The sequence below is a fragment of the Sycon ciliatum genome, chromosome 11 (genome assembly GCF_964019385.1).
Source record: "Sycon ciliatum chromosome 11, ocSycCili1.1, whole genome shotgun sequence".
Lineage (NCBI taxonomy): Eukaryota > Metazoa > Porifera > Calcarea > Leucosolenida > Sycettidae > Sycon > Sycon ciliatum.
This window is the reverse complement of record NC_088653.1, coordinates 21,142,447-21,156,734: the sequence shown is the minus strand read 5'-3', so window position 1 is coordinate 21,156,734 and position 14,288 is coordinate 21,142,447. Positions and strand designations below refer to the sequence as shown.

The 14,288-nt window shown below is 48.3% G+C and overlaps 1 protein-coding gene across 1 annotated transcript in view; it reads left to right on the top strand.

Annotated features, from left to right (window-relative positions):
• The window catches only part of LOC135827498 (cation-dependent mannose-6-phosphate receptor-like), a 14,723-nt gene extending 1,190 nt beyond the window's left edge, over positions 1-13,533 (top strand). Inside the window, exons 2-7 of the mRNA XM_065339988.1 lie at positions 2,624-2,729; positions 6,543-6,667; positions 7,648-7,732; positions 8,468-8,577; positions 9,900-10,026; positions 12,266-13,533. Of these exons, the coding sequence (XP_065196060.1) occupies positions 2,624-2,729; positions 6,543-6,667; positions 7,648-7,732; positions 8,468-8,577; positions 9,900-10,026; positions 12,266-12,328 (616 nt within the window). The 3' untranslated portion in view covers positions 12,329-13,533. The remainder of the gene's footprint in view (positions 1-2,623; positions 2,730-6,542; positions 6,668-7,647; positions 7,733-8,467; positions 8,578-9,899; positions 10,027-12,265) is intronic.
• The last annotated feature ends 755 nt before the right edge of the window (positions 13,534-14,288 follow it).

Sequence of the window (14,288 nt, the reverse complement as noted above, 5' to 3'; positions counted from 1 at the left end):
TCTACGTTGTATCGAGAGTGCGCACGTCGGGGACCGCGCCACAGGGTGCGTTATGCCGAGGTTTACGTTATGTATGACTAAACTGCCTAGCTAGCTACAGCTACCTGGCTACCGCTTGATCGTACCGTGCACGTGAATTTATGTTGTATCGAGAGTGCGCACGTCGGGGACCGCGCCGTAGCGTGTTATGTCGAGGTTTATGTTATGTAGGATTATGTTGTGTAGAACAAAATTTGTATGGGAGTGATGCTGTTTCGGCGCGGGATTTGATTTTTTTACTTACTAGCGAGGTTTATGTACAAGTGAGAGTTGTTATATCGAGAGCAGACCTGTACCAATTTTATCAAAATCGGTCCAGGCATTCGAAAGTTATAGCCATTTTTCTACGGCGAAATGGGTGTATTTTTCTCTGGCGATCAAATGGGAAATCAGCTCAAAACATGGTCAAACTACGGAATAGCGACCACCTAGCTACATACATTTTCACACGAATCAGATGAAATTTGGTTCACAGCCGGCCTCTTATCCTTGCCTTGAGCGGATGGCATATGCACGCTTTGATTTGGCGAACCTACCCCTCTCCTTCACACGGCTTTGGCCTACAAGGACGTCAAGTCACCAGCACGGCTTTGGCCATTGCCGACACGGACTGCAAGTCACCAACACGCCAATGTTGATGTTGCCGCTGCCGTCTTCCCTAGAGCTTGCAATTCAAGTTGCGAACCAAATCCAGAAGACGCTGTCGATGGGAGCTGGGATCAGGCTGATCATGGTGAGGGATACTGCATCAGCTCCGACACCAACAAGTTCAATCGGTAATGACGGCAGCTCACTGTTCTCCGCTAGCACAGTGTGACAAGAGTCGTAAATCCAAGCCGCCACCTGTTCTCCTTGTTCCTCGCAAACAGGAGATAGTACAGAACCGTGTACTACGTCGTGCTCACTAGGCACAGCGCAATCCTGGTCTTCGTGCTGCTTGATACTCGCGATCAGCTGACTGCGCTGGGGGTAACACCTAGTTTCTAGTGTAGATCTACTCTTCTTCCTCGCACTTGAAAAAATCGCCATGTCGGAGGTGCTTTTAGTCCTACTCGGCGCACTCAAATTTTGTTGCGCTGCTCTACCTTCTTGAGAAAAACACCGGCATGGGTGATTCCGAAAGGTTTTTGGGTGCTGAAGCTGAAAATCGGTTTAAGAATCCCCTAAGATGCCATTTTAAACTTGAAAATCGCCTTCAATTTCTTCTTTGACTGATCGCAATGGCCTAATTTCGCCGCACGGCGACCAAAAACCCCACATTGGACAGCTGAAAACCTCAGGAAGCCACTGGTGACTTCAAAAATCCTCCGAAACTTACGATATCCCAGCGCACTGACCTAGAATGAGCCGTCATCGCGCGACCAAACTTTTGTGTGTAGCGCGTGGAGAAAGTCCTCGAACCCAGTCGGCCAGATTCTGGAATCCCTATTACAAGCCATGTTTATCGCATATTAGTATATTGGTCCGAAGCATGGGCTTTGGGTAGCAAAAATATGACAGATCAGTACCACACGAATCTCCTGGAGTAATAACATCTGTCCGATTATAGTTGTGATCCGACAAGCGTTGCGTGCGGTAATGCACCAAGTACAACTAAGGGGCATAGCTGGTCTCCCTTTTAGAGGGGGGGGGGGGGGGAGGGGGGCTGCACGACCGCATATGTCAGGACCAGCGGAAGCAGTTTTGGATTGGTCCGGTGATACCCTAGCCTTTCATACTTTGTGTATGATAAACCTAGGTCACAATTTGTTTGGGGGACGGGGGGGGGGGGGGGGAGGTGCAACTCTTGTGCTCCTGTAAGCCATGGTCCACAGCCACAGGACATACAAACACCCATGTGCACAGTAGTACCAGATTGCATGTACCGTCAGACCTCGCTAATAAGTAATAACGACTGCGGATATAACGACAATTCGCGAATAACGACACTTTTCTGATGCTCCGCCGAGTGCCGTTATACGCAAAGTTGACTGTACGTTGATCTTCCTGCCTCTGCGCACGTGCATCGAAACCAGAGCACGGACGCAAGAACGAGAACATTTTAAAATCTCTATCTCAGTTCAGTATTTAGTTTGCTGGTTTTTTTTGTGATGGTGCGCACGCACCCTTTGCCTTGTAGTCACTTCCGCAAGCTGTGGCTGCATTCAGCCATCTCGGGAACAGCTGAGAGTCGGCTGCGGCTGGAAATCTCGCGCGTGCGCCACGCCTTCTTCAGCCGTGTCCATGGTTACGGTCACGTGCACGGGTGCCTATTTTCGGCTGAATGGCTGAGTCAAGCTTGGTGTGACCGTGGCCTGCGCACTGGTGCTAGTGAAGCCTCTTCTAGTCTATATCAGATCCACTCTGGTTAACCAATGTGTGTGTGTGTGTACATATGTGTGTGTGTGTGTGTGTATGTATGTATATGTGTGCGTGTGTGTGTGTGTGTACATGTATGTGTATGTGTACAAAATGTGTGTGTGTGTATGTGTGTGTGTGTACAAAATATGTGTGTGTCTGTGTGTGTGTGTGTGTGTGTGTGTGTATGTGTGTGTGTGTGTGTGTGGTGTGTGTGTGTGTGTGTGTGTATGTTTTTTGTTTACAGGAAAGCGAATGACACGAACAACCAGTACCAGTATGAATGGAAACTGTGCGATGCACTGAATCTGCCTCCAGCCACCGGATCTTGCACTACGGCCGAGGCCGCTGCTGTAAGCATGTGTGTGTACATGTATGTGCGTGTGTGTGTGTGTGTCTGTCTGTTTGTCTGTCAGTGTGTCTGCATGTGTATGTTTGTGTTTCTGTGTACCGTACTATCTCTAATATAAGCACAGTCTCCAATAATAGCACGTCTCCAATAATAGAACACCTTGGGGCGGCATTCAAAAAATAAAGTGCTCAGCCTCCATTATAAGCACACTGTGAAGTGCTCAGTGTGAAGTGCTCTGAAAACCACCCGCGGCCCGGGCCTCCAATAAAGGACACCGTACGGTAGTATATGTACGCACATAATCATTGCAAGTACATGATTGTACATATTATCATCATGATCAGTCGTGCGATTGCGCGCGGTGCACCAACCTCTGAAATGAGATTGAAATAATAATGGAACAGTCTCCAATAAAGGAACGTCTACAGTAATAGCACGGGGCGGAGGTACATTGAAAAATAAAGGACCGTGCTTATATTAGAGATAATACGGTCTGTGCGTACGAGTCGTATGTGTGTTTGGGGAGGGGAGGGGGAGTTTCATTCCCCACGATTTTGCCCGCAAGCATCTTTCTTCTCGTTTTCATTCTCCTAACTCTACTTTCTGTCTCCTGGGCGGTTACCAACTCTGAGGTATGCATGCCAAAGCATACAGGGCTGGCCAAAGAAATCCAACACCTCATGAATATAATCGCGCAGCCCTAGCACTACACATACTGGTCTGTGCACTACGCAGCCCTAGCACTACACCCACTGGTCTGTGCACTACGCAGCCCTAGCACTACACATACTGGTCTGTGCACTACGCAGCCCTAGCACTACACACACTCACTCACTCAGCGGAGCCCTGTGATGAGAAAAGGGACCAAATGGCTTTTTTTACTCAAACCGAGCTCTAAACATCAGAAGAAAGCTGGTTTCATGCAGAAAACGATGCAAAAAACAGAGCTGAATTATCTCAATTTTTGACAAAGCTACGATCAATCTTCTAAGTGTCTTTTCAGATATTTTGCAGCCATACGAAGAACAGGATCATACAAAACTTTGAGGACTTATCGACAAGCAGTCGATAAGTCAAGCCAAACGGACCGCAGTCAAGCCAAACGGACCGAAATGTGTGGTAGCCCACAGCCCTGATGCCTGATTCCTCTAATGAGGTCACATAGCACTTGTGGATGGATGTAACCGTTGATGACGCTGGCAGATAAGTTGGCGGTGCTCCAGCTCGCCCTCGAGTCGGTGCTGGCTGTGGTATGCCGAAGCGCTCAGTGTAAGTTTTTAGAAATTGCACAACGGCAGACACAGTATCGTACGACAAAGCATGTTTAGGCTTCCTGCCGACATTGCCATGGGTCCGTGGCACCAGCCCATTCTCCTCCAAGTGTTTTTTCAGATTTTTTAGTTGCTTCGATCCGATGTTGTACAGCAATCGAAATCCACCGGCGCAAACCTCTTCGCCTTGGTAAGTATACCGATGCCATTGCTTCTTTCTCTTTTTCCCGTGAGTCGTGGTGTCAGTAGAGTACTTGGATGACTTTAGAAGGCCCAAAATCACCACCTCCTTCTCCCCTTTCTCCATTTCTGCGATGTTGAGCTGCAGCAGTCGAACATCTTCTGCATCAAACTTGTCCAAGCACTTTTTGCTGCACCCGCAGTTCACAGTTATTTCTTCCGCAGCTGCCGCCTCAGCAAGCGCTGGTTCTGCAGCCTGCGCTGGTTCTGCAGCCTGCGCTGACTCTTCGCCGAGGTATGATGCTGCAACTGCATCCACATCGAGTGACTCGTCCAAAAAGTGGTCTTCCCGATCATCGCCGTCTTCAGCAGAGGAAGAGGATAGTTCTGACAACTCCAACGACAACTCCCTGTCAGAATCATCACTTGACTCGGCAATCTCCACTTCGATGCCCAAAAACTCTCTATCTAGCTCTGTCAAAGCTTCCCTGAGACTCGCATCAACGGTAAATGTTGGGATCGACATGTTTGCAAACAAATTTCTAAGCAGAACGAGAAAGAAGCATCTGAAGTGATGTTCAAAGATTTTCTCTTTGCAACGGCAGCTCGTGGACGCGTAGCCTGCATGTCACGTACACCGTTCTCTGGCATGCGTGGGCCGATTGTGACGATCCAAATACGTACAGAAAGGCCAGCAAAGCAGCTCTGCACTCGTTTTTACCGCATTGAATTACACAAAACCCTTCTAAAGTTATTCCAAATCCAAGCGAATGCAGTCGAAAATCAGCGATTTTTCAAGTGCCCACTTTCAAACGCGTTTTACTCAACTGTCAGCTGACAGCCATTTGGTCCCTTTTCTCATCAATTTACTGTTAAGTAACTGTCTGTCTGGTATGTGCACTATGCAGCCCTAGCACTACACATACTGGTCTGTGCACTACGCAGCTCTAGCACTACACCCACTGGTCTGTGCACTACGCAGCCCTAGCACTACACATACTGGTCTGTGCACTACGCAGCCCTAGCACTACACCCACTGGTCTGTGCACTACGCAGCCCTAGCACTACACATACTGGTCTGTGCACTACGCAGCCCTAGCACTACACCCACTGGTCTGTGCACTACGCAGCCCTAGCACTACACACACTGGTCTGTGCACTACGCAGCCCTAGCACTACACCCACTGGTCTGTGCACTACGCAGCCCTAGCACTACACACACTGGTCTGTGCACTACGCAGCCCTAGCACTACACACACTGGTCTGTGCACTACGCAGCCCTAGCACTACACATACTGGTCTGTGCACTCGAACACGGCGCTACTTTATTCATGGGGTTGGATTTCTCTGGCCAGCACTGTACATCGTGACAACAATAGTCAGAGGCTGTCAGCCCGTAATTCCGCCCATATTAGCCCATGCCCATATAAGCCCATTGGCTTATGTGGGCTTTTATGTGAAATAATGCAGTCAGGGGATAAAATATCCAGTAAAACATGTTCGTTTTTTAGCCCATGGGCCGATATTCGAATTTTGAAGGTTCACGAAAAAGTACAAGTCCGTGCTCATGGTCAGTCTACCATACTCTACTGGTAAACTGCACTGACCTGCTGTACCATGGTAGGAAGAGTCCATTTTGTGAAAAATTCTACTTGACACGTGAGTTGCATTTGTGTCTGTTTATTAGCCCATGGGCTTATAAACAGAGGTGAGCTTATATCCGGATATAGGCCCATGGGCTTATATCCGGATATAGGCCCGTGAGCTTATATGTGCGGAATTACGGTATTCACCAAAGAAAGCAAAGGTAGCAAATCCTATGCAACCAGAAACGAAACACATCCACACTCTGGCTGTTACGTAGGACTTACACACGTTCAGTTCGTGTGCCGTCTGTTTTTGTCGCGATGCATATCACGCTGATCAAATCCCGTCGCACGCGCGCGTGTCCGTCGCCCATGCATGACAGTGTAGGACTTTGCTCTGTTTCTAAGTGAGAAGTATCCCGTCCCTCCTTGCACTGTGTTTGTAGTCGCTAACCTACCTACTGCTTGAGCAGGCCATGGCAGACTAACTTTTTGGCCACCGGCGTGTGTTTACTGCTGGTGGAGTGATGTACCGAAAGATTTCGTAAACGAAAATTTCTACTTGTACAGTGGTGCTAAGGCTGCGTAGAGCCCGGCGCTATTTTATTCATGAGGTTGGATTTCTTTGGCCAGTGCTGTAGAAGGCGTGTTATGCGTGACTTGAGAGTGACTACCTTCTCGTGCTGCATGCAACGGCTACAAAGACAGCACCAATAGAAGTGTGTGTGTGTGTGCGCGCGTGTGTGTGTGTACATGGTGTGTGTGGCATGTCTTCAGGTTTGTCAAAATGATCGTGGTATTTGGAGATCTACAGGACGTCAAACAAACTCTAGTTTCGAGTTCTCCTCAGGTTATTGGCATGTGCGATATGGCGAGGGAGAGAAAGCGACCCAGCCGGTAGGGTAAGTCTGAAGCTTGTTGAGTGTACACAGTACAGTAACCTCAAGCCCTGATTAACACCAGTACTATCTGCCCGGGCTCGCCTCTGAGAAACGCTGTATACTAGTACGTGCCCGTTCGCACGCTTGTCTATTGGTGTGTGCGTGTATTGGTGTGAGGGTGTGCGCGTGTGCGTGTCTATTGGTGTGAGGGTGTGTGCGCGTGTGTGCGCTTGTGCGTGTCTATTGGTGTGAGGGTGTGTGTGCGCATGTGCGTGTCTATTGGTGTGTGCGTATGTGCATGTTCGTTCCATTGTCCTGTGCAGCTGAGGCTGTGCTTCTTCAGTGCTCGCCAAACGTGTTTGTATTGGTGTGTGCGCGTGTATTGATGTATGCGTGTATTGGTGTGTGTGTGTGTGCGTGGGTGTGTGCGTGGGTGTTTCTTCCATTGGCATGTGCTCCTTCTGTGCTCACCAAACGTGTTTGTATTGGTGTGTGGGTGTATTGGTGGGTGGGTCTGTGCGTGAGTGGGTGCGTGTATTGGTGTGTGCGTGTGCTCGCGGATGTGTGTGTGTGTGTTGTTGTGTGTGTGTGTATTGGTGTATGGGTGTATTGTGTTGATGTGTGTGTGTATTGGTGTATGGGTGTATTGTGTTGATGTGTGTGTATTGGTGTATTGTTGTGTGTGTGTGTGTGTGTGTATTGGTGTATGGGTGTATTGTGTTGATGTGTGTGTGTGTGTATTGGTGTATGGGTGTATTGTGTGTGTGTGTGTGTGTGTATTGGTGTATTGTTGTGTGTGTGTGTGTGTGTGTGTGTGTATTGGTGTATGGGTGTATTGTGTTGATGTGTGTGTGTATTGGTGTATGTGTGTATTGATGTATTGTTGTGTGTGTGTATTGGTGTATGGGTGTATTGTGTTGATGTGTGTGTGTATTGGTGTATGGATGTATTGTATTGATGTGTGCATGCATATTTCTTCCCATTGTCATGTGCTCCTTCAGTACTCGCCAAACCCGTGCCATGCTGATGTGTGATCCCCTAGTGGAAGGCGAATTCAAAATCATTGCTGAAAGTGACTTGACTTACGTAAGTGTTTCTGTTACTCCTGTCTTGCATGTAGCTGCTGATGTTCGCAGTGTGTGTGTATCTGTGTGTGTGTATCTGTGTGTGTGTCTGTGTGTGTGTGTATATGTGTGCGTATATGTGTGCGTGCGTGCGTGTGTGCCTGGTCTTGTGCCTGGCTGTGTGTCTGTGTGTCAATCCTTTTTCTGCACCTTGTCCTCGCCCACTTACTGCGACATGATGAGTAAGTGGTGTGTGTGTGTGCGTGTGTGTGTGTATATGTGTGTGTGTGTGTGTGTGTGTGTGTGTGTGTGTGTGTGTGTGTGTGTGTGTGTGTGTGTGTGTGTGTGTGTGTGTGTGTGTGTGTAGTTGCTATGTCCAACATAGCTGTTCGCTATCATCGCTTCCGCGATGGGCAGGTCTGAGGTGTGTGTGTGCATGTATGTGTATATATATATATGTGTGTGTGTGTGTTTGTGCCTGGCTGTGTGAACTCTTTTATCAGTCTCACGATGGCCTGTGGCCAATTAGTCATAAGAGAAGAAATACAGGCACGGGGGTCGGATGAAAGGAAATCAAAATTTAGCTGATTGCTGAAATAGTAACGATGCTATTGAAGAGTTTATCATGCAGGCTGGGCACAATGGGGCTATCAATATGCTGAGCAGTGTGAGCTGGTACTTACCGAAGAGATAACAATGTGTTTGTTTGTGTGTTTGTTTGTTTGTCTGCACGTTTACATGCTGCTGTTCTTTCCAGGCTCTTGCCTTGACCAGCAAGTACGCATGTCCAGCCAAACCCTCTCCGCCCGCTCCTCCACCCCATTCCAGTGGACACAAGTTGAGCGTCGGAAGCGTTCTCACCATCATGTAAGCTGCACTGGATCCCAGCGTCTACAGTCCGTTCCAAAAAGATTAGCAATCCTGGCGATCGCCCGGGGAGCTTGCCGCCTTACCGTATGGGCTGCCTGGAAAAACTCGCTGTGAACTCGAAGAAATATTCCGCGCGAAAGCATGAAAAAATGACAACTCACTGACGTCAGCACGTACATGTACAACAAACGTTCTTCCTCGGATCGATATGGACTCCTCGGAGAGGACATGTCGAATGTTGAAGCGCGGCAAGGGTACAGTCCATTCAGAAAAAAGATGAGCGCTGGCTCTGGCGAGCTTCCGTGTTTCGTGATTTTCATGATTTTACCGTACGCGGTGCAGTGCCGCGAGATTTGAAACTTGAAAAAGGGTCCAAAAAAAGGTACCTAAACCGGGGTTTGAACCCCACAATGTACTGTTCTGCAAGTGGAGTGAACGGCCCGTATTTTCATGGTTTTTCTCCAACTCATTGCTTTGGGGGCAAAACCTGGCCGAAATCCTATTCTTGTTATGGATTGCTTTTTGGAGAAATAGACGTGGAAACATCCCCTTCCTGGGGAATACTTGGCAAACCATTTCCAAAAGCCAGTTAGGTGATGCGTTCTGAAGGAAACTCTCAAGGATGATGTTAGATAGGCACACATCCACACACGCACACATCGCCATCCCTTCCACACATCGCCATCCCTTCCACGCATCGCCATCCCTTCCACAAAGTGCACATCTCTGATCCAGTCCATTTTTCGCAACGTTTATTTGATCATCGGAGCATAAGCCGCACCCACCCCCACCCCTTTTGTTGGGTGCATTTTTGAGTGCTCAAAGTGCGGCTTAATACTCTGGACAATACGCTCCGCAGAGAGGATGTGTTTGTGCGCACCTACTAAGAAATCTTATTTTCTCTCCTGTCTCAACTGCTACTGCTGCTATTACTGCTATTACTGCTATTGCTGCTGCTGCTGCTGCTACTGCTGGTGGTGATGCTATTGCTGCTACTGCTCTTGCTGCTGCCACTGGCTGCTGTTGTTGCTGTTGCTGTTGTTTCAAATCTTTATTCTCACGATGGCCTGTGGCCAATAAGAGATAATGATTAGTGAGGTTTACATCATATGGAGGGTTTGGAATACGTTATTAATATGATGCGGAAATTCCATGGTTAGCAGTGATCAAACTAGGTGTACGGTTGTTGTTGGTGGTGGTGGTGTTGCTGGTGTTGTTGTTGTTGGTGGTGGTGGTGTTGCTGTTGTTTGTTGAATTCTTTATTCTCATGACATCATCGCCAATAAGAGATATTTGTTTTGTTGTTGTTGTTGCTACAGCTTCTTTGTTGTGTTGATAGCTTACATTGTCGGCGGCGCCGTGTACTTGCGCGGTGCTCGTGGAGCGGAAGGTTTGGAGATGATTCCAAACTACACGTTCTGGACAGCTCTACCGGGCTACATCAAGGTTAGCTAGCCGCTGGCATCTGCCGTCTTCGTCTGAACACTGCCGTTTACACACAAACACACACGCGCGCGCGCGCATGCACACACACGCGTTACACTCTGCACCAGGCGTGTAGCTCGTGTGTGCTGTAAAGCGATAAACTTTTGCGTTTTCGTGAATTGGGCTGGTTCACGATGAGAAACCTTGGCAATTTTATCTCTTCATTTGGATCTGCTACTGCCTATAATCACTGTACAGAGCAGTTTGCGGCGATTTATATTCGCGAATGTGTGATGGTCGGGGAAAATAGCGAAATTTAGTCTCTGCGAAAGTTTCTCACTTTGTAATACAGTAGTCAGCAGTGCAATGCCGTACACGCCCAGGAGTTTGTACAATTGTATACTACTTGCATGGAACTGTACGCTAAATGTGTACCAACGACAGACAACTCATGCATAGTGACCACATTATACTGCATATCTGCTGCAGAACCCCGCATACTTGCCGCAGAATTTGCCTGTTTTCGCCGGCATAATTATGCGCATAATTTTAGGATTTTTGTCCACGTTATTCTGTGGGGATAGAGATTGTGTCGATTCACAGGAAGCGTGAGTTTTGAAGTCTAAAGAAAATATTGAACCGTCTCTACTGGGATGACAGCTACACCATAGCTCAGTGGTTAGAGCATCGCTGGCCGCAAGCGAAGGTCCCTGGTTCCAGTCCTGGTGGTGACAGTCAATTTATTCTTCAGACGTTTCCCGTTTACATATTTCACCTCAGACTATTGAATATTTCTTTATACCGTTAGGGGCCGTCCAAGGTTACCAATAATATTTTCAAAACAAAATGTTTTCGCTTGTGGGTGGGTGGGTTTGATGGAGTTTCGTTTTGAAAATAATTATTGAATTCTGATGGAGAATGCCCAGTTACTTCTGGGTGTCGAAAATTGACATCAATATTTTATTGGAATTCGTTTTACCTGCAGAAAAGGTGGGTGAGTGGGTGGGGGCTGAAAAATACAAAAACTTCGTTTTGTAAAAACAATCGGTAACCCCAGACGGCCCCTTATCAGGCTTATGTGCCGACAGTGTCTCTTGAAAATCAGGCTTCTATATGAGACCGGCTTTAATACAAGACGCTACGACGGTATTCAATTATTCATTGATTTGAGGGAAACTCAGAAGTTGCGACGGACTCGGCCATTTGAAAATAATTTGAAACTGTCCACCTCTCCACACCGCGCTCTTGGTCCACATTAACCACGCCATAGCGAGGAAGTTCGTTCTTGGATAGATGTTCCGTATCAATTGGTTTGAGGGAAAGATTCTCTTATTTTTAAATATTTGAACAGGCGGCGAGGTGACAACAGTTTTAGGGTGCCAATACTCTATAGCAGGAAATTTTCGGACGGAATTTATTTTCGGACGATTTCGTCCACGCCCTCTTTTGTACTAAAATTAATTCCGTACTAAAATTTGTTCCTGTGAAGTTATGTACACTATACATGCGTACCGCAAGCAAACACGTGCATTTAGCATGCACCACTGTACGAAGATAAAATCCGTACGAAATGTCGAAGTTCGGCTTTGTCCGAAAATATTTCCGTCCGAAAATTTCCTGCTATACAGTAAACAGAATCAGCTGAAGCGTCATGCTACGAAGGTTTATTGAGATGTCACGAACAATTTTTTTTTAATATGAACACTATTGTCAGCAACACCTAGGCTGAGAAAGACTATACTGTACAGGCAGAAAATTTCGTCGGTCAATAATTTCGTCCGACCCCAAAGAAAAGGAGTTCGTCCGGTTGTAAATTTCGTCCATGGATCATAAGAGTGTATTGAAAAGCTGGACAAATCGACATTAGTCCGGCATAGTCCAAAAGCTCCTTGGACGAAAAAGACTAAATTAAATTCCAGACGAATATTTCTGCTTGTACAGTAGCCAGAACGCCTAGACGAGAACTGTTGTTCTTAGACTGACAACAGCCAGGTGATGTTTGCTGCGTGTAGATCTAGGAACACAACTGGCTGAATAGGCTTGCAGTATGGGATGTGTGTTTGTGTATGTAGGGCTGTGTCGGGGGGGGGGGGGGGGGCGTTTTTTTACTAGCGTGATTACGTTGTGCGGGATACCTCTCTTAATAGCTCTTTCTCTCTATCTCTTTCTCTCTCTCTCTCTCTCTCTCTCTCTCTCTCTCTCTCTCTCTCTCTCTCTCTCTCTCTCTCTCTCTCTCTGTATGTATGTTGGTATTATCCAGGATGGTGTTGTCTTCCTCTTCTCGATGGGCCGAGCTGACAAATCGGGTTACGAGACCATCTAAGTCCACAGCAGCATCATCGGCATCAGCAACACAGCGTGTGCTGCATCGCTGCCGGAGCTCTGCGCGGATTGCAGTACGGTACGCCGCATGTAGGTCTACGTGCATGTGTACATACGAGAGTTTAACCGGACGGGCTCTCCTCTCATCAAGCAAGCAGCGGTGCTCTGCGTCATTAGGTTTGTCGTAGTCTCCTGTTGTTTGCAGTGCTCCAAGGTGGTGATTTGCAGTGCGCTTGTGTGTGCAGGCCACGCCCTGTGCAACGTCTTTATCATGCGTATGTGGCCCCTTTCTGCTGCGCTCTGCGGTGTTCGTTCCGTCCCCGTCCGGCTCGTTCTTACATTCTGTTTCCTTTGTCTTGTTTGTTGTTCAGTACCCCCTGCCCCCTGCCCGCGCTCATCCTTTCCTGCATTTCGGCGTTGTTACTTTCTGTTTATACCGTGCGCCTTTTCCCCCTGTGACATGTGCTTGGCTAGCTTCTACCTGCACCCTTGTCTATCTGCTGCTGCTGCTGCTGCTGCTGCTGCTGCTACTGTCGCCGTCGTCGTCGTGGTTGTTTTTAAACATCCGAATGTCGTGTGTCTACAAGTAGGTGTATTTCTGCTCTGCTGCTGCTGCTACTGCTCAAAATTGCATGTGTTGCCTCGCCCCGTTTTTTTGCTGCATCATCGGCTGTGCAGCCGCCACGCTCTCTCGGGGCTTCCCCGTGCTGGTCTGACCGCGTACGCCGTCTTTCTAGTCTTTCTAGTTGCTACCCCGTCCCGGGTGTGTGTGTACCCCCCTGGATGTCCGATGAGAACGCCTTGAGCCGGCTGGCGATGATCTGCGACGAAAGCACTGCTTCCACTAAACATGCACCCCCGGCCAATATCCGCGCAGGCGCCAGCGTAGCAGCAGCAGCAGTAGTGGTAGTCTGGTGCGTGCATGAGGCACCAGATGCATGCGCGCACGCACAGCAACCAAATGTACATAGATCTCAGTGGACGTGCTCTAGTACTGGTGCTTCGGCTTGCTTTCCCCCTGTAGTGCATTGCTATATGCATCTGATGATTTTCTATGCTCGTGACCGATTCCACTGGCAAAGTTTTTATATTTCCATCTCTTTACAAGCTGTGCATCGACTGTACTTCAAAGTATTGTGCATGCCACTTGCGCAGCCATGCCTAGTTGAGATACAGACACTGAGACAGACAGATCATAGAGATGGTGTAACATGTCGGACAGACTAGCGGTATTGAACTAGCGGAAATACTCTCTGTGTACGTGTGTGGGTGGGTGTTTCTTTTTGGGGGTGTTTGGGGGGGGGGGGGGCTGCTTGCATGTGTGTGCCACTGTGTGTGTACGGGTGTGTGAGTGGATGTTTGGGGGGGGGGGGGGTGGCTGCTTGCATGTGTGTGACACTGTGTGTGTACGGGTGTGTGAGTGGATGTTGGGGGGGGGGGGGGGGGGCTGCTTGCATGTGTGTGACACTGTGTGTGTACGGGTGTGTGCGTGGATGTTTGGGGGGGGGGGGGGCTGCTTGTATGTGTGTGTCGTGATGGGTCTTGATTAGGGACCCGGGATTCAGAACATGCAGCAGGGCAGCGACGCGGGCCTCGAGACCCACACTCGTCATGACTCATGGTGTGGTGCCAAGAGATTAGAGTACATAGCCACCCACCCCCCCCCCCCCTAGGCCGGCCCTGCAGGACCAGTATGCAGTTTGCGTAAATGGTAAGATATATGTAGACTTACTTCGAGTAGTCTACTTTGAAGTACATGTCATGTACTTCAAAGTAGACTACTTGTAAGTCTACATATAGTACACGTACCAAGAGTACATAACTCCCCAGAGTGTGCAACTCCACTATGGGTGCTGTCCCGACAGAATTTCAAGTGGACGTCATTTTGATGATGCAATGCGCACTGTACACGGATTACCAGACGAATCCGGAACCTGTGGTTGACCGAAGCAGATCGATCC